Source organism: Sturnira hondurensis, unplaced genomic scaffold (assembly GCF_014824575.4).
Source record: "Sturnira hondurensis isolate 20B ecotype Veracruz unplaced genomic scaffold, ASM1482457v3 Scaffold0004136, whole genome shotgun sequence".
In the NCBI taxonomy this organism is placed as follows: domain Eukaryota; kingdom Metazoa; phylum Chordata; class Mammalia; order Chiroptera; family Phyllostomidae; genus Sturnira; species Sturnira hondurensis.
In genome coordinates, this window is record NW_028076767.1 from 22806614 (window position 1) to 22831787 (window position 25174).

The window sequence follows — 25174 nt, forward strand, 5'->3', positions numbered from 1 at the left end:
TCTTTAGACTTAACTACATCCTGTTCAAGACCATTCACCTATCAATCTAACTCTAGCACACACACCCATACCGAGGCTGATATTAAAAGTATTTCAGTGCAAGGGGACGGGATTTAGAACCATAAACACCAGTAGAAGCTTATGATGCTAATTGTGCCCCTAAAGTACCTCAAGACAAAGTATCATAAATGCGGCGGAATGACTCCATTGCTTTGTGCATATTTAAAAAGATAGGGCACTGGGAGGGCCAATCTGTTACAGGCAATTTGAAAATAAAACAGAGCCTGGAAGGGTTTTAAGTCCCATGGCAGTGGGATCAGAAGGAGCCCCTTCCATCCAGCCAGCCCTCAGGCCTCCGGGCCTCCTGCAGGCCCAGACCCCACAACGGTGACGGTGACAATGTGCTGGGCACAGACCTTCCAAAGGGGCCCTGTGTCGAGCACCGAGGCGGCTGGCTGACTCTCAGGCCACAGGCAGTGCTTCCTGCTTCTCCCTGGAAGATTCGTACCATGAAGATAAAGACATCCTAGTAGCAGCCCACCTATTTTGCACCCCTCCCCCCGGACCGTTTTCCTGGAACCCACGCTCTGGCACTATGCCAGCAGCCTCCGCTGATGGATGCTGCGAGAAGCAGTCCTGGGAAGTGTACTTCCGTATTTACTGCAAGGCTGTTAGGGATATTAGTCACAATGATACCCAGTGTTCCTCTAAGACGACCCACGGAGAAATTTTCTCAGGGCTCAGTACCAAGGAAAGCGATGCTTCTTTCTGAGAAGCTTTCTTCTCTTATTCCAGCGAGGACCAGAATCGCATAACAGACGCGCTTCCCTCTCTGCCCTTCCCGCCAGGAAGCCCAGGCTCACGCTGAAGGCTCGTCTCTCCTGAGGGTGCAGAGCCCGACACCTGCACTGTACGATCGACCTCAGCCCTGGTCTCACCTTGTTTTCCTCTTATTTATCCCGTTAAGAAATTTGTTCACTTCCTATGGTCCTTGTTGCATACGCCTAATTTGTAAGATGCCCTAGGTCTTTTGGGGAATAAGGGGGAAGTTTAAATAATGACAACTACTGTTTTCTCATTTTTCACTCTGTGCTGATATTTTGTGCTAAAGAATAATCTATATGACTTCACTGAATCCTTGTAATAACTGTATCAGGAGGAAAACAACAGATATGCTTATTCTAGTCTTGCAGATGAGGAAACTGAGACTTTGAGGAGTACATTAATTTGCCCACGGTCACACTGCAATTGAGCAGCAACGTGAGGCCACCTCTAGCTTGGTTTTCATCTTTGAAATCTTTCAGCTCTCAACATAGCCCCTGGCTCACCCCCCCAAAATCTTTTCACTAAATACACACATAGTAAGACAATCAGAGCCATTTTTCCGACTACTCTACTAGATGCTGAGACCATCACATTCCCTCCAGCTGCTTAGGTGTTCAGAACGGACCACAGACCACAGACCCTGCAATGGGACAGATGGTGTGGTGACCCTGTGGTCTGCCCAGGCTTTGGATACCTGAAGCCCAGCTTGTGCCGAGGGTCCAGCTACCAGGAGCATTGAGAACATCCGGTTCCTGAACCAACACAGTACATACACGCACATCCCAGACTTGTCTTTCCCACTGGGTGGTAAATGGTCCACCCTGGCAGACTATCAATCACATGACAACACCGAGGAAGCGGGGGAAGGACGGGCAGCACTAGCTTGAAGCAGCGCAGAGGTCCCTGTCTTCAGATCTGAAACCTGGCAACCCACTTTGTTTGTAATCTGTGCGGCAGATGTCTCTTATCTTTGACACCAGGAAATCATGCCTATATATGCACAGCGAATGGCCTCAGATCTGAGTGTATTTTTAGAACAATGAGGCTGGAAAAGAAAAGCAGCAATGCCTGTCAAAAGATGGATAATGGGAAAGCTAACTACTTGGGTCTGGATTTGTCAACTATTAATCAAATGTCAAAAGGAAAAATATGAGCAGTGCCTTCATTTCCACGTTGGGTGCAATTCGAGGGGGAAACAGCTTTGCAGCCCAGCCTCATACCAACTGCCCACACCATTTAAGTAGATGAGCTACTAATTTCAAGCTCAGCTGAACTAACGGATCACCTCTGTGACTCCTGATCCGTTCAAACAGAATAGGCTCAGGTGTGGGTAGAGAGAGGCGCGGGGACTCTGACAGGGATGAAACGAACGCGCCTGTGCCAGGCTGTATTCGTGCAGGGTTTGAAGGCACTGGCTGGTTCTTTGATGGGCTGGGATCCGACTGCTAGAAAGCAAGTGGGGAAGTCCGTCAGTAAATGAGCCTTCGAGCCTGGTAGTGACTTCTCAAATGAACGGGCAGTGCAGGCAGGTGGCATAATTAACATGACAAGATCATTCTGAGGTGAAAAACTGTTCTAGTCTGAGTAAGGATGAAGCAACAATAAATGCCCCAGTGTACATGCTTAGGCACAACATGTACATAACACACCGTGCACTTGGTAAGTTTCTATATCCCACACCGGTGTGCAAACACACATAAATACACATCTGAAACATAAGTGCCGTGGGGGCAGAGGCCTCCCGCCTGGCTCCCTGCAGTTTTCAGTGCCTGGACCAGTCGGTGCCTGATACACAGCAGCTCCTTGGCCAATTGGTGAATGCCGAGTAGATGCTCTCCCATATTAATGCAATTCATCTGCACAACGACTCTGGGGGGAGATGTTACCACCACCCCATGTTTACAGAGGAAGGAAATGAGGCAGCTACACCATTTGCCTCTTACTGGTCACAGAGCCAGTAAGATTTGAGCCTAGATGTGTCCACTTGCCCTCATATACAGTGGCTAGGCAGAGGATGCTGGGAGGGCACCCCCCCCCCCCAAACACACACACACACACCAAGGGCTGCAGCATCCAGCACCGGCACAATCACAAGGTGACCACCTGGTCACCATCTGTTAGTACCCCGCACTCCCACCTGGACTCTGGGGTTGGCGGGTAGAGGCATAACTAGGGGTGCAGACCAAGTGACCTAAAAACATTGTTCCTCAGCATGAGTCTTGCTGGGCACGGACCCCATCTTTTAAAAAAAGGTGTTGTTCTGTTGGTTCTTTATAGCCCTGGGGTGGAAGACTCACTGGATGACTGAAGACCGCCCTGCACAGGACAGGGAGCCTCAGAGGCCGCTCGGCTAGGCCCAGGAGTATCGTTTCACTGGAGCTGAGTTGAACCAGGCTGAGCATGAACTGGCTTGAAGGAAAAACACAGAAATTTGGGGGGTGTGCTCGCATCTCAAATTCCTTTCATGTTTGGGAAGGAAAAGCTCCATGGCCAGAAAGGCACGGAACTGTGGAGGCCCACTGCATGCTGGGAGATATCTCAGAGGCTTCTGAGGCCACTCAGGAATTGAAATCAGTTAAGTTTGCCTCTGCTAAGGATGAGACTGGGGCGTAGCCGATATGACCTGTCATTCTGTAATCCAGTGCTTACCCTCAGGGGCACTACCTTATTTACAGCTCGTGCTATGCTCGCCCCTCCTCCTGACCCTAAGTATAATTTTCTCATTTGTTATCCATTGAAGCTATTTAACTAGATGCACTTTGGGGGAGCTGGTTATTTTTCTTGCATAGCCAGTTAACAGTGACACCTGGTGGTAACATATAGCAAGGTTATACCCTACCCCCATCCCCACCCCGCCCCCAAGTTGCAAGATTTATGCCCCTCCTTACGAGGCACAGTCGCTAGATAAAAGCATTAAACTGGAATGGCATCTCCGTTCTCAGCATTTACAGCCTCAGTTATATCAACCACCCCCTGATCAATTTCCATTTCTAGAGTTTACAGCCTGGATGTAAAAGCCTGCCACCAAGGCTATATTTAATGTGACAAATTAAAAAAGCAAACACAGGCTTGGTCATTCTTTGGAGCCGGGAAAAGCAAACAGAAGGAAGGAAGCACCCAAGTATAATGCACACAAAGAGGAATTTTTACCGAGCCGCCGGGTTTGCCTCCATTCCAACTCCAGGGCGGCTGCCCAACAGAGGTCCCAACAACCCGCCTGCAGACCTACGGGCGCTGGGGCTCGCCCACCTCCTCTCAGAGCAGTCGCTGCCCCTTAGGGTGTCCCCACCAGCCCTGTCAGACGGGGGAGCCCCTCGCAGAGCAAGCTGGTCATCTGCCCAGTGTGGAACTCACTACCTCAGAGGGACAGCTCTGGCTTTACCCGTTCTTCTGAGTGCTGAGCTGAGGCTGGAGTTTTTGTAACTCTTTAGCTAGATGGCTCCCCCTTGGGCTCTGGCAACAAGCACAACAGCCTTGTCTTCTCCCATGAGTGAGTGGGGGGTCGGGGAGGAGCATCATTGACTGCTGTGTGGGGAGTACTGAGGGGCAGGTGTGGAAGCAGGGGGCTGGCAAGGAGGCCTGTGCAGTCATTCAGGTAAGAGATGAGGATCGCCTGGTCTGGCCTGGTCTGGCCTGGTCTGGCTTGGAGGTTGGGAGGTGAAGAGAAGGAGACCGTTGGAGACAGATTTTTGCAAGTTAGGCAGACAGGCTTCACTTCTGGAATGGGTGTGGGCGTGAAGAGCAGCATTAAAGACAAACAGCTGAATGGATAGTGTGGCCATCTGCTGCCCTTGTTCACCAGTCCCTGCAGGTAGTACTGTCTCGGTGCCAACCAGCCCACCCATCTCCCTCTCTCCACTTGGTAATGAAGCTCACAGAGACCAGGTTTCGCATTGTCTCAGGCTTCCTCTCCCATTCAGAGAGCTTATTAATTTTTGAAGCAGGAGGCCAAATCAGCTCCGGATCAAGGACAACACTGATGTTTTCTCCCCTGACTTCAAAATAAGTGTGCAGATGATGTATTTGTGAAGCAATCAGCCTTGCACTTCCTGCCCTCCCAGCCCAGCAGAAGGAAGGTCATCTGACTCAACCGCACGGAATGCCACGCAGCAAAGGCGCCACAGTCAAGGGGCCTGGCTGCACTACCCCCGCCCACCCCCCACCCCTCCCCGCCCCCTGAACACCAACTCAACATTGCGCAAGGCCCAGTTCTGGGTTTAATTGTTTTTGTGGCAAAAAAAAAAAAAAAAAAGAAAAATGAAAGAGAGATAAGAAAATGGAAAGGTAACAAATTGCAAATATTAACTTGTCCGTTGGGTCTAAACTCAAAGGACAAGAAAGGGTGGGTGTAGAAGGAGGAGAACGGGGCAGGGACTGTGAAAATCAGATCTTTGTAACTCTTGGTTGTAAGAGCACACAAAGAACTTGCTTCAAGATGAACTCATTATGGGCTTGACTTGTACTTTAAGTCACGCACAATTAGCCTCCAGGACGCTGCCCAGGGGAGGACCATTCCTCGCCAAATCAGTTGTTCGAGGAATAAGAATGTCTGGGGTAAGAACTGGGTTGGGATGCGCCTGCGTGCTGGAGAAACCTCGACTGATTCTGTGCCTAGGGGATGCGACGGGAAAGAGACAGAAAGAAAAAAGGAAACTGGGGACATCAAAAGTAAAAAATTGCAAAGGACAATAAATCAATTCAAAAAGATTTCTATCAGTCCCAAAGAGCAGGATTTCTAAGGGAGCAGGTCGGCTTTCCTCATTCCCCAGTCAGAGTGGCCTCTCAGCCCTCAGGGATCGAGATCACTCCAGCCCCACCAAAGAAGACCGGGGATGTTTCTGGAAGCCTCAGAAAGGGAGGGACTGTTTCTCTGCTCGGGACACAGAGTTGCAGGGACACAGAGCTGCAGGGACGCAGCGCCAGGCCACACAGGCCAGGTTTTACTCCGGCAGCGGAGGTCCAGCGGGCTGCTCCCCGCTGAGAGGAAAGCTGGAGAAAGGGGGGCGAAGGTGCATTCTGGATCTCAAGTCTGGAGGTTGCTGCTGTGCTCAAGGTTTTAGCTTTTGAGAAAAAACCTTTAGGACTCAAGGAACCAGACATAGCTTTTTCCATCAGAGGTGGCACAGCTATTCTCAAAAAAGCAAGACTCTTGGAAATGAGAATCACATAATTTCAGAGTTGAAAAAGGCCCTTTAAGCTATTAACCCAGCGGTTCTGAACATGTCTTGGTTCACAGGCTCCCATTATAATTGGCCGAACAGTAAGAATTCTGTATGTGTCTGCTTGCACACACCCGATTCTGCATATAATTTGTGAGGGCTCATGGCACCTGACGCCCATTAAGATGCTCCCTGGAGTCAAGATAGGCAAGATCAGCAACCCAATGCTTTCGCTTTGTAGATGAGGGAACTGAGGCCCGGAGAAGTGCCAGGGTCACCAGACAAGCAGGGCCTGGAAGCAGGCTGCCCTCCGACCAGGAGAGTGCTCTGTCCCCTCCAGCACACCATCTTTCTGTCTTTAGCCCCTTTGGCGTTGTGGCTGACGTTGCAGCAGAGGTAGAGGTTGCTTGCAAAGAGAAACGTGTCTACTGAAAATACCATCTCTAGAGGCAGCGCAGTTAAAGAAATTACCTTAACCTAGCAAGAAGACAGAGAAGAGGAAAGCGCAGAGATGCCTCAACTCTGCTTGCCATTAGCAAATCATCCATAATTTAGGACAAACGTAAAGGGATGCGGATGATCAAGCAGACGTACCTCCTGGCAGCCTCTTGTAATTTCATAGGCTGTTTGGCGCTGAGGTAAATCAAGCAGGCATCAGCCACTTTATTCAGGTCGCCCTCACCTGCAGAGAGGAGAAATCAAACAAACGCTGGCCCTCAGACTTCATTTGGGACAAGTGGTAACCAACTACTGTGTGGTCAAACCGGAAGAGCCAGGCAAGATGCTGTGGGCCCTTTACCCGACCACACAAGTCGAAAAACACATCAGGGTAAGTGGATAAATGAGGCCAAGGTCAGACTGAAGGACATGCACAGGAAGGGAAATGAGGGGAGCGTGGTTAAGCAGACAGGGCAATGGTGGGCGTGAGACAATGACGAGTGTGTGTCTAGGTGACACTGCCTGGTACCTACCTAGGTCCAGTCTCTCGCAGAGGGGGCCCAGGCCCTGCAAGACGGCCAGCTGCAACTTGAAGGCCAGCGTGTGGGAGTAAACTGGTCCAGCCCGGGCACTGATGGGAGCCTGGGTGACTAAGGAGCCAGCCAGCTTTGGCAGGACATCTTTGCAGAACCGGCTGCAGAGAAAATCGCCACACTTGCCCCCCAGGGTCTGAAGCACCTGCAAAAACAGCCCCCAAGCTGGTGACTGAACATTGCCAAGGCGGCAAGAGAGCTCAAGAATGCTTGGTAATTCAATTTCATCTAGGCCTCTGCTTGGAAAAAAAAATTACTACTGTTAATTCCTTGCGCGTGGTTTGTGATTCTGACAGTTATGAATTTGGAGGTCCCTGCTCCCAAGGTACAGCTGCTTCTATCCATAAATACAGATTACACGGAGAATAATGCAAAGAAATCTTGGGTTGGATGAATATGATTAATCCCTTGATTTTCCTCCCTTTGTTGTTAAAAAAAGACCTTAAAGCAGCCCACATAGATCATCTCTTGAGTCTTCCTAGCATCCCTTGAGGAAAGACTTGTGTTTTTAACTCTCACTAGCTAAACAAACGCGGACGCCCGAGGCCGGGCGGCTGCTGCGGGCAGGTGCCGCGAGCGGAGTGGCGGGCTGAGGCCCCTTGGGGGAGCCCGGGCAGAGCCCCCAGTGGCCAGAGCCGAGTCGGGCTCCTTCTGTGCCACTGCACAGTCTCCTGTACACGTCACCCGCACTCTGTCTCCCACAACGGGCACTTTCTTTGCATGTCTCATTTTAAACTTTCTCTAGCGGAACATATTGAAATGCTCTGCCCTGCTGCACAAGACTAAGAATACAGGATAACAGGAATTTCTTTAAAAATTGGTAAGCTGGGCAGAACCAGCACAGAGAGTGCTTGCCGGCTCTGCAGAGAGTACGGCGCTCACTTCGGGTCCCTCGGCTGGGCTGCACCAGGCCTCGCAGACCTCAGGAGTCCGACCGTGTCCCGGACAGGAGGAGCGGCCTGCATTCCAGCGCACGCATCTCTACGTCCTTTCCCTTTTCTATGCTCCCTGTCACTCAGGTAACCTACTAATTTTCATAAAGGAAAGCCGCACAGCTGATGAAATTCAGCAACACGTCCCTCCCCCACCCCTTTCTCTCTCTCTATACACACACACGTGTCACTTAGTGTTCTTGCCTTTGGGAAAAAATTAACAATTTCATGTTTTAAATGCAAGTGTGTGTTTGGTCTGGTATATGCCGAAGAACCTCACAGGAAACCCTATCACCTTTGCCAAGTATCGTAGCTGCACTACGGGTGCCATTTTTATATCCCCACACATCGTTTTTCCTGCCTCATCTTGCTCACGCACTCCTAATTTACATTAGCTTGCCACGGTAAATGTATCTCTGTAGGCTGCCTTAAGTGCTTTTTAGAACAAGGAACAATATAAATAAATAAACTAAAATGTGTGTGTGTTAATACAAACCAAAGTAAGTCACGGAGAATAATACCTTACATATATATAGGGCTTTTCATTTTTCAAAGCATCTCAGCAAACAGCCCCATTTTATCCTTGACAACAACTCTGACAAAGGTAGGCAGGTGTTCCTAAGCCCAGCCTGGAGACGGGCGGTCACGGGTTTGTCAGAGTCGCTCGGCTGGGCAAAGGATGCCCATCGCTAGGACCCAGGTCCCTTCCCTTTGACTCTTGTTCAGTGCAAAGATTGTGGGTGTAAACTCACAGACTTGGGTTCTATCACTTACTAGCTGTGTGATCTTGAGAAAATTCCTTAGCTTCTCTGAGTTTGTTTCCTTCTTTGTCAGAAATGGAGATAACGATACCCACCTTGCAAGGCTGTTATAAGGAGTTGAGCTGCTGTATGGGGAAGTGCCAAGCACACCCCCTGGCACACAGTAGGTGCTTAATAAATGTTGGTCTATCAGTTCACCCTACTTCAAATTCAGAAAGAAACTGACTTTTATTTTCTTCTTTGTGCCTTTCTTATTTTTCTATCCTTTCCTCAAGGTACATTTCACTGCAATCAGATAAAAAGAGAGCCAGTGCCAAAAGACACCGGTGAGCTCGGCGCTGCCTCCCCTGCCTCCCCACCAGGCAGCGGGCCCCCAGGGCGGTACCTCGAAGGCTCTGAGCACTGCCCGGGGGTCATCGTTTGTGAGCCGGTGCACGAGCGCAGGCCAGGCCCGGTGAGCCATGGGGAGGAGCTGGTCCTTGTGGGACTGCAGGACTTCCACACACAGACCCAGCACGTCCAAGACCTGAAGGAAAGAGGGCACGGCTTCAGGAGATCGGAAAGGCTTGCACCTGGATACTTGGTGATCAGGTCAGCATTTTAAAAGAATAAAATTTCAGAAACTCGTTAACCAGATAAGTATTTACTGAGTCCTAACAACATGCCAAGCACTGGCTGGGTACTGGGTGGGGGACACACAAGGACAAAAACACGTTCCCTGGCCTTCACGGCTTCCGGTCAACTGCGGGAAGACCTGAATGAGCTAACAGCCAAATAAAGGGATGATTACCAATCGCAACAAGTGCTAGGAAGGAAACCTCTAAAAGGAGACATGGGATGAGCAGGAGTTAGTCATGCACGCAGAGTGTGAGAATGTTCCTAGCACTGCGGGAAGGAGGACGGCCCAGAGCCGGGGGGGGAGCCTGCAGTGCTCAGGGACCTGAAGCGGGGCAGTGGGAGCACGGCAGAGCGGGGGTGAGGTGGGGCGGGACCACGCAGGTGTCACGTCGAGAATTTTTCATTTTGTACTAAGGGCAGTGGGGAGCCAGCACGATGTTTTCAGCAGGAAAGTGGCATGATACAATTCATGTTTTACAAAGGTCGCTCTGGCTGCTGCGTGGAGAAGGGATTTGAAGCCCGAGAAGGGATTTGAAGCGCGAGACGGAAGTGAGGAGGCCCTTTAGGAAGCCACAGCACATGTCCACATGAGGAGGAAAGTGAGGTGGCCACGTGACGGTGGCAGAGAAGTGACTGGATTTGTCACCTGTTTTGAAGAGGAAACGGTTTAAATTGCTGAAAAGAGTCGATATTGGGCAGATGAAGAAAGGTACGAGAGCTGCGCGGGTTTAGGCTTAGCAGCTGAATAGACGCAGGTGCTGCCTAATGAGACAGGAGCAACGGAGGAGGAAAAGGGAGAGGCGGGGTGAGACCAAGTTCTGTTGCTTCTAAGGAGAGGTCAAGTAGGCAGCTGGGACACAGGTCCAACTCAGAAGAAAGGTTTGGGGTTGCCCAGATGTAACTTGCATTTTTCACTTTCCATCAGAATATGTTTCCTGATCTCTCATCTCTCAAAGCTCCCTCGGAACAGATGGTCGGCTTCAGTTATCACAGGCAGTGGCCGCCGATGCAGGCTCCCTGCCACACAGCCCTCACAGAGCGGGGGAGGGGGCTGTCTGAGTCGGAAATACAGAGGAAGCCTTTATTAAGTGCCTACTATGTGCTGGTCACACTGAGACTGGAACAGAAACAAAGAACAAAGGAGCTCCTGCCCTTGAGGGGTGACCAGTCAGGCAGGGGAACAAGAGCAACCTCCACACACAACCAAGAGCAGAGCAGCGCAGTGGAAACGGCCTGGGTATCACTGGCTGGCTTTGAATTTGAGTTCTGTTATTAACTGGGAAAGTTACGCCATCCTTCACTGATTCAAAGACATGCATTTTCCTCCCCTGCCTGCAACGTTTTTCTCTCTGCCTTTGCCCCTTGGCATGGCTGGCTCCTTCTCAAACTTCTAAGTCTCAGTTTAAATGTTACCAGCAGAGAAGCCTCCCCAATGACCTAAACCAGAATGAATGCAAGCCCCGTCTCATTCAACAGGGTTTGGCGGAGTAGGTCCCTGTGTTTGCCATGTGGGTGAATTGTCATTTTCAATCATAGAACCTGCTTATTACACCAACAGCATTTCCTCGACCTGTCAGAGTGTGTTTGGGCATCGCCTCTCTCCCCCACAAGACAGGATGCTCCACGAAGACAGGGATCACACCTGCCTCCTCCCCTCCGACAGCCCCCCCGCCCCCGCCTGGCTTGCCGCAGTCCTCGGTAAACAGTGAGTGACGGGGTGAAGAGAGGGATGAGAGTGTGTCACACTGGACGCTGTTTTGCATTGAAGATCAACACCCTGGTGAGGTAGGTACCATCATCTCTACTTTACAGAAGAAGCAGCTGAGGCTCAGAAAGCTGAATGAATGACTCAAGGTCACAGGGCTAGTAAGAGGCAGAGCCAGGATTTGAACCCAGGTCTGGAGGAATGACTCCAATATTGATGCTCTCAATAACTATGCTGTGTATGCAACTGCTAGAAAGTCGCCATAAAAGGGAAGGTGCTTGGCTAATGTATTAATACCAGCCAGACACAGCCTTGCATGGAGCAGGCATTGGAAAAGTGCCTCCTGAATGGGAACAACAGCTGCACGCTAAGAAGTGCCTCTGGGAGGACTAAGCAAATCTCTCACAACACAGAGGCTGAGGTCCGAGACAATCTGTGCAGCGGGGTTTCTCAGCCCACCACCCTGAGGAGGACAATAAGCTCTCCCTAGTACCAGTCGCTCGTGGAGGCAGCTGTGTTTCTCAGTGATGCTGCCGGTGGGGATGAGTGGGCCAGGCTGTGTTTTTTCTCCTTGGGTATTAAGACTTCCCCCAGATGACTCTGAAAGCCCTATCTTGCATGCCCACCCCACCACACTCCACTGCCTGTTCCTGGAGTCACAACTGTGTAGTTCAAGTCCTTGCTGATGGCGATGCTGCTTGGGAAACTGCCAGCAAAGATGGAAGATTAAGAACAGTGCTGGTGTTTTTCCTGGGGTGAAAACAGAAACAGAGATAAGGGCTAGCCTCAGGCTTGGAAGAAGAATGACCATTTTAAAGTACTAACCACATCTTGCATTAAGTCAGCTCAGAAAGTGACATCCTTTCCAAAGCATCTACTTCTCTTTCCCTTGGAGATTCAATGGCTCTCCAAAACTTTGTGGTTTTTTAATTCCACAAAGGGGACTCTGCTCCTGTAGGCATCTGAGCTCATACAGAAAGACCTAAGAATGACATCCCACAGATAAATTCCTCTTGATAGCTTCTCTTGGCCACCACACACAGCCCAGGAGATAAGGGCAGCTACTTGCTCTTCTGTGAAGTCGCTGCCCGCCAAACCAAGGTCAGGCCTGCTGCTCCGTGAATGCAGGGAAGGGCCGCGCACTGACCTTCAGGCGGATTTTCAGACTTTTATCCGACAACAAGTGGATGCAGCGCCCCATCACATCTGTGGCTATCTGGATCTGCAGCGGCAGTGGTGGCTTCACATGGGGACCGGTGTCATTCTCGTCCACTTTGGGAGGGCCTGACTGCTCCTCTGGAAAAGGAGCATAACCAGGGACAGTGTCATGTGAGAGAAGCCCAACTTCAACTTGATCTCCCAACCTCAGATCAGGAATGGGACTTACGTCTAGGGACCGATCCTTAGGAACCCATGTTAAATTTGGGTCAAGATATGAGTCACAATATTCATCAAAGCATTAATTGTAACAGCTAAAAACTGGGGAAAACCCCCCAACTCCACTCAAGAGGGAATGGTTTTATAAATCTTGGTACAGCCCTAAAATCTGTGTTTACCAAGGGCTTTAATGACAAGGGAAAATGCTTATGAAATAATAGTGGTAAAAAGAGGAAAGCGCCCTGACTGGTGTGGCTCAGTGGGCTGAGCAAACAGAAAGGTCACCAGTTTGGTTCCGGGTCAGGGCACACGCCTGGGTTGCTGGCCAGCTCCCTGGTTGGAGGTGTGCAAAAAGGCAACCAACTGATGTTTCTCTCACACATTGATGTTTCTCTCTCTCTCTTTCTCCCTCCTTTCCCCCCTTTCTAAAAATATAAATAAAACATTTACAAAAGAAACATTCATTATAAAAAGAGGAAAGCAGGATACAGTATTGTACACAGTGTGAGCACTATTATAGAAATTTTTACATAAAGATGGGAGGAAGTGTAGCAAAATATTAACAGAGAGGGGTCGTGAGATAATAGGTGACTTCTATTTTTCCTAGACCTTTGGTCTTTTCTGAATTTCCATTAATAAATATCTAAACTAAAGACATAAGGTTCTAACACAGAGCCCTGAGGCCGCAAAGGTAGTCCCCGGGCGGCATCTGGCCCTTCACTCTTTTCTCCTGGCTCATCCTTGGACTAAAGGGGGTACATCTCTGTCGTCACCATCAGCCTGCAGGATCTTCTGATGGCCAAGATCAAGCCTTACTCATCTTTGAATGAGACCCCAGGGCAGCGTGGCGCCACACGCAGGGTTTGGTGAGAGGCGGCAGGTTCAAGCCTCGCCGGCACAACCCATTATGCGTCCTCTCACCCCACATCACCTCACATGGTAAAATGGAGAAAGCGTGTACAGCTCATTCACTTGTTGAGAGAGTTCAGTGAAATGAATGTTGCCAGCTATTATTATTCTTTCACTGCCTAGAGTGCTTTGTTGAATGAGAGAGATACACGTTTGTAAATTAAAACAACAACAGAAAGGCTTGAGAGTTTCGGGAAACCCAGGCCCAAATCCCTGCCCTGAAAAACTTTCCTGTTTACTGACAGCCTCCGGCCTCCCCCACCCCACTACCAGCTGCGCTTATTTCCATTAAGCTGAGCACCGCTCCCTCCACTTTTTCCCATCTCAGTTTCCTCTGCTGGAAAAACAGAATCCGACAGTAGAGGCCACACCTGTCTCTAACAGATGCTGAGGAGATAAATGAACATGCATCTGTGCAGTGCTTGGTTTTCCTGGAGAAAAGGATCTCAGATACACAAGGTGCTTTTCTCGTGGCTAAAACAAAAAATGCACGTCAAACCAGCATCGAGGCAAACATCCTTTATAATGCCAAGTGTGTGGTGCAAGCTTGATGAATGATAATTATAAGACTGATAAGGCCCTGCCTTTCTTCCCAGAGGAGGATTTGTTGTTTGAAATTCACCTACTGCCAAATGCTATTGGAGGGACGTGGATTTTTCTGTTACTGGGAGAAAGGTTTGATTCATTCTATCTGCTCCGTGTGAACATCAGCTAGGACCAGCAGATCCTAATCGTGGGAGAATGGATTCACTGGCAAAGCTAGAATCTGGGACAAGAATGGCAAATCCGGGTTATGAGGAATCGAGCTGCCTGCCCTCCCCTTCTTCAGGTTAGAGCGAGGGGTGCAGTTCACGAACAGAAGGACTGGGTTGGAACAAAACTGAAAAGAAAAAGCCTGAGAGACTTCTGACCAGAAAACTCTGTTCTTGGGGAAGCCAATGAGTCGCCTGTGCACAAATCATTACTTGGGCTCTGTGACGCCTCCCTGCTACTTAGAAGGAATTTGTTGTAATTAGTTGCATTGAGCTACTATTTCCTGCTATCCCGGAAGCATTGGCTTCAGTTCATCAGTCTCAGAGTAGAAATTGCCAAAAAAAAAAAAAAAAAAAGAAAAAAGAAAAGAAAGAAATCTGCTTGATTCCAATCTAACAAACTAATTTGGGACTCAGTCTGATTTAGGATAGTTCTGAGACCACCAAGCTCATTATAACTTGGCATTTTATATTTGCAGAGGAGATTCTAATAATTTATTAATCCTTTTGTGACCTGCAGTTCCAGATTGAGCTTGTGAATAAAACAACAGGCCAGAGCTTCAGCTAGCCTAAACTCCCTTTTCCTTTATCATATAAATTGGTAAGAAAAACGCTGAACCCTCCTCCCACCAATAAATAAATGAACAAAGCATATGAATAAACAATAAGTTTAAAAAAAATTGTCAGGAAAGAAGCACCAAGAAAGATGTTCCATGTTCCCACTAATCAGAGAGATGAGAGGTAAAATAACAAGACCCCTTTTAATTTAGCAAGAGGTAAAATCAGTGATAGCCAAAATTGGCAAGGTTGTGGCAAAGCCAGTATTAATTCTGCACTGCTGAAGGAAAGGTATTACAACCTTTCTGGAAGGCAATTCGACAAGCATAAAGTAATGTTCGCATCCTTGACCCAGAAATCCCACTTCTGGGGTTTATAAAGAAATATGCAGAAAGAAGGAAAAGGTCACATGCACAGAATCGTGCACCGCGGCTGCTGATCAGAGTGACAAGCTAGAAGCAACCGAAACTTCCCACGGGGGGACGGACATTTGGCAGCGGCTATTAAAACATTAATTATGAAAACTCTATAGCAACACGGAGAGTGCCTTATTCTATAACGGCATGCAAAAAGGGCATAACGCGTTTAAACTGAGGCTGCAGCCATGCAAAAATAGGCTTGCAACAAAAAAGAATGGGAAACAGAGGGAAAAAACCAAGAAACAAGAAATAAACCACCACCACCACCAAAAAAGCGGGTGGGGGGAGAATGGAAGATTACACAAAAAGAGAGAATGCCCGTGTTAGCATGGGGGGGGGGTTTAGGGTGGACTTTTCTCGTTTCCAAGCGTCTCTAAGGGTGTTTCGTTGTTTTTACAATAATCTGCTTCACAAAGAAAAACAATGGCTAACCCAAAATAAATTGTAGGTACCTTCCTCATCAAAATCTGAGACATTTCCATCGGCCACATCCTTTTCCTTGAGGTAGCTGAGCAGAAACTGTTCGATGTCTTCGGCTGTGGTGGGATTCTCAGGGCCTTTCTGAAGGGTTGCAGGTCTTTCGCTCAAGTGTCTTCCTTCCTCCCCTATACTATGCTCTTGGGGTGGCCTGAGATCACTTGGGTCTGGGAACCACTGGACTGCAAACAAAGTGTCACAATGATCATCTCGGTCATCGACAACAGGCATCAGTACTTTATGAGTAAGCTTTCTGCCGTGGCCTGCACGGCCCCCGCACAACCCAGGCCCTACCTGTCTCTCTGGCCCCATCTCCCAACCACTCCCAGTTGCCATGCCATCCTCCAGTTCCTCCCACGTGCCAGATGTTTTCCTGCCTCAGGACTTTGGAGTATGCTGTTCTGTGTCTGGAATACTTCCCCCTCCATGTCACATCTGGCTAATTCCAACTCGCTTTCCATGTCCCAACACCATTATCCCCTGTCCACTAAAGCCACCTCTTGACTCTTCCCAACCCAACTCGGGTCTCTCACATGCTGGCTTCTGCTCTCACGTGAGAGCACCACGCTCTCTGCTCTCACGCCAGCTCCTCGTGATGTGTAATGATATGAGTGTGCACGCGTATGGTTTAGACCCTGTGCCCCGCTGATCATCACGGGAAATCCGACATGCCCAGCACAGAACGGGCACTCAAAAGCATATGCTGAATAAATAAATACACTGGATTGGAGGACACGTACAAATGACAAAATTCTGAGTACAGGATATGCTGCTCATGGCAGAAGACAGGCTCTAGGAGCCCCGGGAATGAACAGTCTTCCATCTGTATTTCTGGCATAAGACATTTCAGAAGCTGCCATGTTGCTCTCCACAGCTCTTCCTTCTGCAGGGACGCTTCATTACCTCTCACGTGTCACCGCGGAATAAGCCCTAAACATCTCTGAACCAGAGGTTCTCAGACTGTGCCTGGAGGAGCCCCAGGGTTCTGCATAATTGTCGTAGGGTCGCAACAGGCAGGCCAAAAGATTGCAGGCTGAAGAGGGTGGGTCCAGGGTGCCCAGCCCTTCTTTAACTGGGGCGGCTCTGATCGCAACAATTTTTGTGCACTGGGCTCCCCTAGGGCTTCATTTCTAAAAGGCTCTTAGACATGAAAGAGCAACAAGAAAACCACCAGCCTGAATTTTCGCTCTCCTCTTGCAGACATCCAGGAGAACGCCCCCCCATAACCTTTCGCACCTGCCCATCTCCTCTCCATCCAACAAGGAACATCTGCACTGAGCCAGAGCAACAGCAGGCGGGAACGCCCGGTCAGGCAAGTGGGAGGGGCAGGGAGCAAAGGCCGGAGACGAGGGCCTTGGCTGCAGTATCTGGATGATCCTCTATGTAGGGGTCACTTCTCCAGTGCCTCATCCCCACGTGTAAATGAGGCCTATGTTATGCTCCAAAACACTGCATTCCCGATGAGTCAAAGTTAGGACTCAATATTCGCTCTGCTGAAAGTAGACAGGCTACAAAGACTATTTTCTAGATTTAAGGCTAATGCCAGACATTAAAAAGTCTTTGCTCACAAACGGCTTTTTTGAACGTATGAGATGAAGCTCCATCTGACTCTTGGTGCAAATTAAACTCTAATAAGGTGCAATTTTTCTCCTATTAGATTAGCAAAGATCAAAAAGCGGGTAATAAACAGTGAGGGTGAGGACGGGGCAAAACTGGGACTTCAAATTGGCATGAACTATCTGGAGAGAGCAATTTGACACTCTATCCAAAATGTAAATGTAACACTCTCCAAGCCAGCATTCGCCTACTGATACACTTAGCCATGTTCATAATGGCCTGCAAAGACACTCATTGCAACATTTTTTTTTGTGTGTGTGGTGGCAAAAGACTGGAAACCACCAAAACATACACCAAGAAAGGGCTGCTCGAATAAATTACAGTGCAGCCACACAACAGATTACACAACCATCCAAACGACGTGGCAGCCCCCCACGTACAGATGCCTGAGGTGTGTGAAATGGGCGCTTTCTCTCAAAGCTCCCTCACTGTGTGGTTGGCGGGAGTAATCAGCCAGCCAGCAGCTGGGGCTCAGGAGTGGCCCCACTGATGACAGCTCTGCCCTCACCGGGGTACCTAGAGTTTTTTAGTCAATGCTTATGAAAACACGGTGTTTGTGGTGACTCAACTTCCTCCAACGTGTCCTGGATTCCTTTAAGACCTTCTGGAAGTTCCCTGAGACTGCACTTCCGCTCCCACTTTAATGGAGTCCCCATCAGTCAGACAGCCGGGTAATAAGGGAAATGCTGGCACCGGCGCCACGTCAGCCCCAGGGTGAGTGACCAGCTCCATCTCAGTGCCACTGGCCATCAGAACACACGTGTGTTCAGGGCAACCTCAGAACCTTCAGGAACACTGTCCCCAGTAGCGCTTCCTTTCCAAGGGTGCCCTCAAGTTACCCTTCCCTACCCTGACTTTCCTCTCTGTGGAGAAGACTCCCTCCTCCTGTTTCAGTTTTTAAAAAGTGCTACGCAGGATTTCTCCCTGAGAGATGACCAAGGCCATCAGCAATCCAAGGCAATTCAATTTTCAAGGCCCAAATTGAGATCGCTCCTGAGAGAATGTATTTAACAGGCCTTTTCTTAATATGTATTTTTAGATCTCAAATTACCATGCAGTCGAGTTCCCCAAAGTACTGAATGTAGAGGTCTGGAGTGCACTTGGCCCATGGAAGTCAGGCACAGTCTCAAACGTATAAGCAGTCAGCCAGTCGCAGTAGTGTCCCCAGGAGGATGCTGACGGCCCAGGGACTGGTCCAGCACACGGGCCTCCAAGCGGTTGCAAAGTAAAACCGGAACAGTGCTTCCCTTGTCTGCGGGCCCCGCAGGGTCTGTCCCTTCCCGCCTTTCTGACCTCAGCTTCTTTCGGTCTCCCCAGAATGACCTCCCTTCCATTCTCCAAAGACCCCAGGCCCTTCCTTCCTCCCAGGCCTTCGCACCTGCTGCTCCCTCTGTCTGACTGTCCTTGGAAACCCTGGAGAGGATGCTGACAGCCTCCAGGTGCCAGTTCTAGTGTCGCCTCCTCAGGGAGGCCCTCCTTGACCCCACGCTTTTACCCAAAGAGAGCCCACGTCACTCTCTTGGATTAAGGTGACTATTTTCTTCACAGTGCTTTTAAGATTCTGTAATGAACTTCGTGATTTGTTCACTTGCTTATCATCTCTCCTGAAGCAGCAGGAACGCTCCGCGAGCTTATTCGTCTTGTTCACCGCTGTATCCTGATTACTTAGCACAGTGCCTGGCATGTGGCAGGCATTCCTTATGGAATGAATGAGTAAAAGAACAATTTATACTGCATGTGAATGTTCAAGAATGAACGAATGAACATGGGAAATGGCATTGGCTACAGGCCAGAGGACAAGCCCTGTTCTGGCTACCTCGTGGGAGCAACTTCCTTACCCACGCCCGTCCTTCTCAGATGTTAAGATAAGGCAGGTCAGTGGCCTTGCCACCTCCCCGGCAGGCTATTCGCAGGACTGAAGTAAGTACTGGAGCTGTGCCCTTGGGATAAAAGAGACTCAGGTACACAGCTCATTTTTTTCATTCAAAGACTAACTAGTTGAGGGATTTTTTTTCATACAGTCAGTCCCCAAACTGCCATTTTAAGGGCAGCTAACACCTCTGACAGACACCCAATAAGCTCACAGGGAAGAAGAGAATCTCAAACTACCTCATATAATGAAATGGTTAAAAGAGAGTGTCTAGAACTGCTGTGTTCAATATGGCGGCACTAATTACACGTGGCTATTTAAATTAAAATAAAAGATTCAGTTCCTCAGTTGCACTAGCCACACACAGCTACTGGTTATTGTATTGCAGTGAACAGATACAGAACATTTCCATCACTGCAAAAAGGTCCTATTGGACAGCACTGGACTATCTGTAGACTGAATAATTCATGTGATTTCTGTTCTCCATCAGCACAGAAACTGCTAATTCTTAAGTATCATCAGGAGCAGCCTGGTATAGTAAAAAGAGAAAAAATCATAAATCCTCTTTTCTCCTTATCTAATTGTGTGACCCTGGCTAAGCAGGATACCACTGAGCCTTAGCCCTGCTTGTCTGTAAAACAGAAACAGTATTTACATGTAGTCTGTGGCTTTACGTCCTTGGCACAGGGCAGGAGCTCAGTAGATGGTAGAAATGATTACAGCGCACACATATATGGGGTGGGCCAAAGTAGGTTCACAGTTGTGAGTACCCAACGTGGGACAGGTCGACGAGGGCCAGCGGCACGGCCGCCACAATCACCAGACCTCTCACCCCAATGGACTTCTTTTGGGGTGTTGTCAAAGATAAAACCTTTTCATGAAAACCACGTATTGTGGATGATACAATCCACTGCATAAGGGAAGCACGTCAAGAAACTGGTGTGTGCTTGAGTATATAGCAGGCAGACGACTACAAGACTGTGTAAATAATGAAGGTGGGCAATTTGAGCGCCTATGAGATCGTACTTACGTGCACCATGCCATTCTTTTGAGTTAATAAAGCTACTGCAATGATCAGAACCTGCATGTCTTTTTCAACATGAACTGGAAGCCTACTTTTGCCCACCCCAGTGTGTGTATGTGTGTGTAAATGCAATGGAACTCCACCATAACATGTGGGACTGGATAAATTCAAACAATATTCAAATAATGTCCTCCAAAACATAACCACAAACAAAGAAAAAAATAAGGTGAGGCAAATACAGATACTAGTTCTCCCCCGACACAGCATTAAAAAGGGCTCTCAATGTACCTAATGCTGCCAGCAGCGCGTGCAGAACACTGACAAAGGAAGCAGCTCTCTTATCATAAAATTGATCGAGGGCAGCCAAGACATCTTGAACCACGTCTGCCACCAGAGGAAGCAGGCTAGCACCAGAGTTCTGCAGCATGACTTCTAAGACCTTTGGGGTGTGCGGGTGCAGAGACAGATGACGCAGGTTTAAAGAGATCCCATTTACCAAATAGTCTGAATTTTGATTGATCAGGTGCTGCGGGGAGTCGTAGCCACAAGCATGGCAAATGTCCATCATGGCGCTGGTAGCTGCCTGGCTAATGAGCAGGGTTTGGTCTCCGGCCTTCTCCAGAACTGGATAGAGGGCCGACATCAAGAGCAGTCGGAAATCTGTTCCCAGTGCATATGCAAAGTGGCCAATCCCTTCCAACTGGATGCATATTTGCCAGATGTTGCTGTTCATGGAGCAAATCGTGGGACTTGGCTTTGAGAAGGCTGGGAAAGACGTAACTTGGCAGGTGTGTGCACCAGATGTGATGGCCTGGAGGCCCGACTGCTTCACTGTTAACTCCTCTTCCATTTCTTCAGCTTCGATACAAGTGACCAAATACCAGTTTTCCTGGCTTGTGTATTCTTCAAGTAGTGATGTCACAATCTCTCTCAGTTCCTCTGGGCTTGTTTTAATATGATTTTCATGAAGATTTTCCACTTCCAGCCCAGCAGCCCCTGCAACCAGTTCATTAAGGATCATGGCAGCCTGCTTTCGGTAAACTGCAGATTCGTGGTACAGGTCCAAAAAGTGATCGACAAGCAAATAGAGGTTCCCATAGAAACCAAGAAGCTGACAGACCTGCCGCAGGAGCAGGAAAATCCTGTCATCGGTGAAGAAGCGGAAATACCTCCTCTGGATGTGACTCGATGGCCGTGCGGCTGGGCTCGCTGGAGAAGCACTCAGGTGGTCAGAGTTCCAACGCCGCTCCTCGACAATTTTGACGTCAGCCACCTCCAGTTCTAGAACTTGGATAAGGGCTTTGGAGAGGCGCTGCAGGTGGGCTGCAGAGTTGAGGACGAAGTTCACTTTGGGGCCCAAGAGTTTCAGGTAACCAAGTAACAAGGAAAGAGTAGAGAACTTGCCCTGATCGTCTTGGGAGTTCATTAGGCGGGGAAGCGAGGTCGCCAGGGAATGTAGGTTTTCTGACAAGACGTCAGCAAAGGCTCTGCTGCCCACCACTACCTTCTGGTCTGCAAGGAGTCTCAGAACTTTGTTGCACTGGGCTTGGACTTCGGGACTCTCATCATTTAGCAGACCCACCAAAGCCTTCAGAAGGGAGCCGGCCGACTTGACCAGTGACCGACTGCACTTCAAAAGAAGGGCCTCAATCAGTTCTATCAGCTCCAGCCTCACCTTCCAGTGTGGGTGACCTGAAACCCACTCTGTTACCTTCTTAATAAGGACAGTCAACTTGTCACCAGTGTTTTTCACCCAATTGGCTTCCCTGTGAACCATCAGCTCCGCTACTCTGTGCTCCACCGCAGGCTTTGCCTGGACCTTCGAGACCCTTCCGAGCTGTTCATCAGCCATGACAAAGCCTACCGTCTTGTAAAAGGTCTTCAGGGAAGATACGACAATGCTGTGCCCTTGTTTAAAGTCTCCCGTGATGATCCTGCTCAGTGCCGTTGAGATTCCAGGTAAAAAAGAAGCAAACAAGTCCCCCAGCTGCTCTTGCTCAGGCTCGTCCAAAGGCCTCGGGTGGTCATCACAGTCGCACTGGAGGAGGAGGACCTGCAAACATTTTAAGGCAGCGATTTTAATTTGCTTTGACTTCTCCTGCTCTGCGAGGCCTAACAGTAAAGATACCGCAAACCCCAAACGTGGCAGAATGGAGGGCTCGTAGAAAGTCAGAATGACGTCCCCATAAGCGGAGTGCATTAATGTGCTGAGGCCCTGGATCACAGCCAGTTTCAACTCCTCGGACACAGCGGCGGGCTTCTGGGAGCTGGGGGAGTACAGACAACCGGAGAGCTCTGAGAAAAGTTCCTGGAGGAGCTCCTGCTCCCTCACACACGTCGAGGCGAGGACAAAGGTGAGGCACTCCACCACACTCTGGATCAAGCGCTCCCGTTTGGGACCCGGCGTCTTCAGGGTGAAGCGCAAAGGGAAGAGCACGTACTGCTGGAGTTCCTGGAGGGCTGAGTCACTCACGGTCCGTAACTGCGCCTGCAGCGCCTCCACGTTCTCCACCGTCTGCCTCTTTGTGAGCCGCACACAGACGGGACGCAAGGCGCCGAAGGCCTCTTCAGGAGAGTCAAAAACTGCCATTGTGCAAAAGCCTTCCTCTCACCGAGGAGACATCCTGCAGACCGGAGGAGGGAAACTCTTCAGTAAAGAAGGTCAAGCTCAAAGCAAACATGTGAACTTGCATTCATTCATTCAACAGGCAAGTAGAAGGGGCCTAAGTGTCAGTCACTGCAAAAGGCACTGGCGGAGCAGCGGAACTGAAGAGGCGGTCCCTACTCTCAGGGAGCCCCCAGGCTAGTGAGTGAAGCAGTTGGGCAGTTACAACGCAGTCTATTAGGTAACAGGACAGACCTATGCATATGGTCCTTAAGTGAGTACGGAAGACCCATGTGTTACAACCCTGGATTTGTTCCACAGGAAGATGCTTGAGCCAAGAGTTGACGGAGGAATGAACAGGAATCTGCGAGCTAGTCTAACGAGTTAGGACTTGACCTGTTGTCATAATGAAGAGCCACTGAAGGTTTTTTTTTAAACTTGAGGCGTAACATACACAAAGTAAAATGCACTAGCCTTAACGTACAGCCCAGTCATTTTTATGTATGTAGAGACCCATGTAACCACTACTCAAAACAAGACACAGACCACTGGCAGCACCCTGGAAAGCACCCCTTGCCCTCCGGCAATCAACTCCCGTCTCCGTGCCCAGAGGTAGCCGCTATTCTGACTTCTATCGCTACGGGTTAGTTCTGACTGTTCTTTTCACGGAGAAGTTTTAAGCAGGGGGTGATGTGATCCACTTCGTGCACTGAAAAGATCCCCCGGCAGCCAGTAATATGGGAGAAGATCAGAACAAAGTGAGACCAAAAGCAAAAACAAAATGAAAAAGAGTGGCCAGAGAAGTGGAAAAACCAGGAGCAAACACACACTATCACAGAAATCACGGGAGAGGGAGATTCAAGCAGACGGAAAGATGGCAGGCAGGCAGGCGTGCAGGCAATGAAAGGAGGTAAGTTTAAGGGTAAGAGAAGGAGCTGAGCAACTTAATACAAGAGTCTCTTTCCTCTGTGAGGAGAAATTCCAAGTCATGGGCTGACGGTGAACAAGGAGGGTAAACAGAGAGCTGGAAGAAAGAAATAAAAGCCTCAAATATTCCCTTTGGGGCGGCAGAACATGCTGGGAAGACACAAAAATGGGGCCCAAGGGTACTGAGGACCGAGCTGAAGCTGCAGACCATAAATGTGCATGACCACAAAACGCTGGCATTGGACGGAGGCCCGGAGACCATCTAGCCCCGTGGGGTCTCTTCCACTTTCACTTGCTCTTTCTATTTTGTTGGCTCTACTTTCTGGGTGTTTCTGAACAGATGATGACAAGAAAGTGTCTCTGCTGTCTCTCTCCACCCCCAATCCAATGAACTCCATTCAGCCCCAATGACTAGGGCTGGTAGGGAGGTGGCGCTTGGTGGGTGTGGGCAAGACCCGCTCGGCCCCAAGAGCTGGCCCTGAACTGTCCCTGTGTCAGGAGAGGGCTCCAAGGCAACAATGAGGCTTCAATACCCTGGAGAGAGTCTGGTCCACAGAGCTGCACAGACCCCTGGGAGAAAGGGCAATGCTGGTCTCTGCGAGGGTTCTTGGGAGGGCATCTCCTGGTCTCTGTGACCCCCATGAAACCAGGAGAGGGAAGAAGCTCAAATCTTCCCTATTCTGGGTTAGGAAAATGCCAGGTGTGGATGCCAGAAAGCTCGGCTGGGGCCCACTGACATCTCAGCAGCACTGGCTTGCACACTGATGACCCCGAGGCTGCTGTGCCCTCCTCTGCCCGAGCTGGAACAGCAGAAGAGATGGAGGACTATTTCATGGGACCTAGCAGTCAGAGGCAGGAGAAGCAAATAAGAGCGCCCTGGAGATGGTGAATCTTAGATTAACAGAACCACTAAAGGAGGCAGACAGAAATTTTAAAAATAGCAAGACTAAAAAGGAAGTTCAATTACAAGACAAAAGACATTTCTCAGAGTTTTCAAAACATGATTTTCCACACCAAAAAAAGCTCAATTGGTGGGAGAAACAAGAAAAGAGGGCTAATTGCTGAGATCCAATTAGCGGCCTGGAAGACCGAGCAGAGCTGTCTTAAAAGTGAGCAGAAATACAGAGGAAAGAAAACTGTGAGACCCAGAGGACAGCTCTGGGAGAACCAGCGTGCAGCTAGCTGGGAATTCTGGAAGAGGAAAAGGAACAGATGGAGGAGCTAAGACAAACAAATAACTGAAACATTTCCCTGGACTGCAAAAAAGGATTTAGCTGGATGCTAAAAAGACCGAAGGATACACATGCAGTCACATTCTGGTAAAATTCCTGTACACTAAACTATAGAGGAAAATCATACACACTTTCAGGAAGAAACAGCAAATAACTTAACTCTGGCTTTGAGCTTCTCATTTCCAACAATGTATACCACAAGATAGTACAACCACTCACTGCAAAGAAAGGCTTATGCCCACCGCCCCCAGCCCCGTAAATAGCCACAATGTTTACTGGTGAGGGTGAAAGAATAACACACAAGGATTGAGAGAGGGTGTCGCCCACGGGCCTGACCAGAGGGAGATCCCCGAAAAAGAACTTCATTCAAACAATG

At 49.2% G+C, this 25174-nt stretch overlaps 1 protein-coding gene across 2 annotated transcripts in view; it reads right to left on the minus strand.

Moving 5' to 3' along the window:
- Positions 1 to 25174, minus strand: part of TTI1 (TELO2 interacting protein 1) — a 47465-nt gene that overhangs the window by 6305 nt on the left and 15986 nt on the right. Inside the window, exons 2-7 of one of the 2 annotated variants that reach the window (XM_037044037.1) lie at positions 20323 to 22658; positions 15499 to 15705; positions 12179 to 12327; positions 9094 to 9234; positions 6956 to 7160; positions 6579 to 6666 (exon numbers count right to left, since the gene is read on the minus strand). In XM_037044037.1, the coding sequence (XP_036899932.1) occupies positions 6579 to 6666; positions 6956 to 7160; positions 9094 to 9234; positions 12179 to 12327; positions 15499 to 15705; positions 20323 to 22624 (3092 nt within the window). In that variant the 5' untranslated portion in view covers positions 22625 to 22658. The remainder of the gene's footprint in view (positions 1 to 6578; positions 6667 to 6955; positions 7161 to 9093; positions 9235 to 12178; positions 12328 to 15498; positions 15706 to 20322; positions 22659 to 25174) is intronic. The other variant, XM_037044038.1, reaches the window with a different exon arrangement.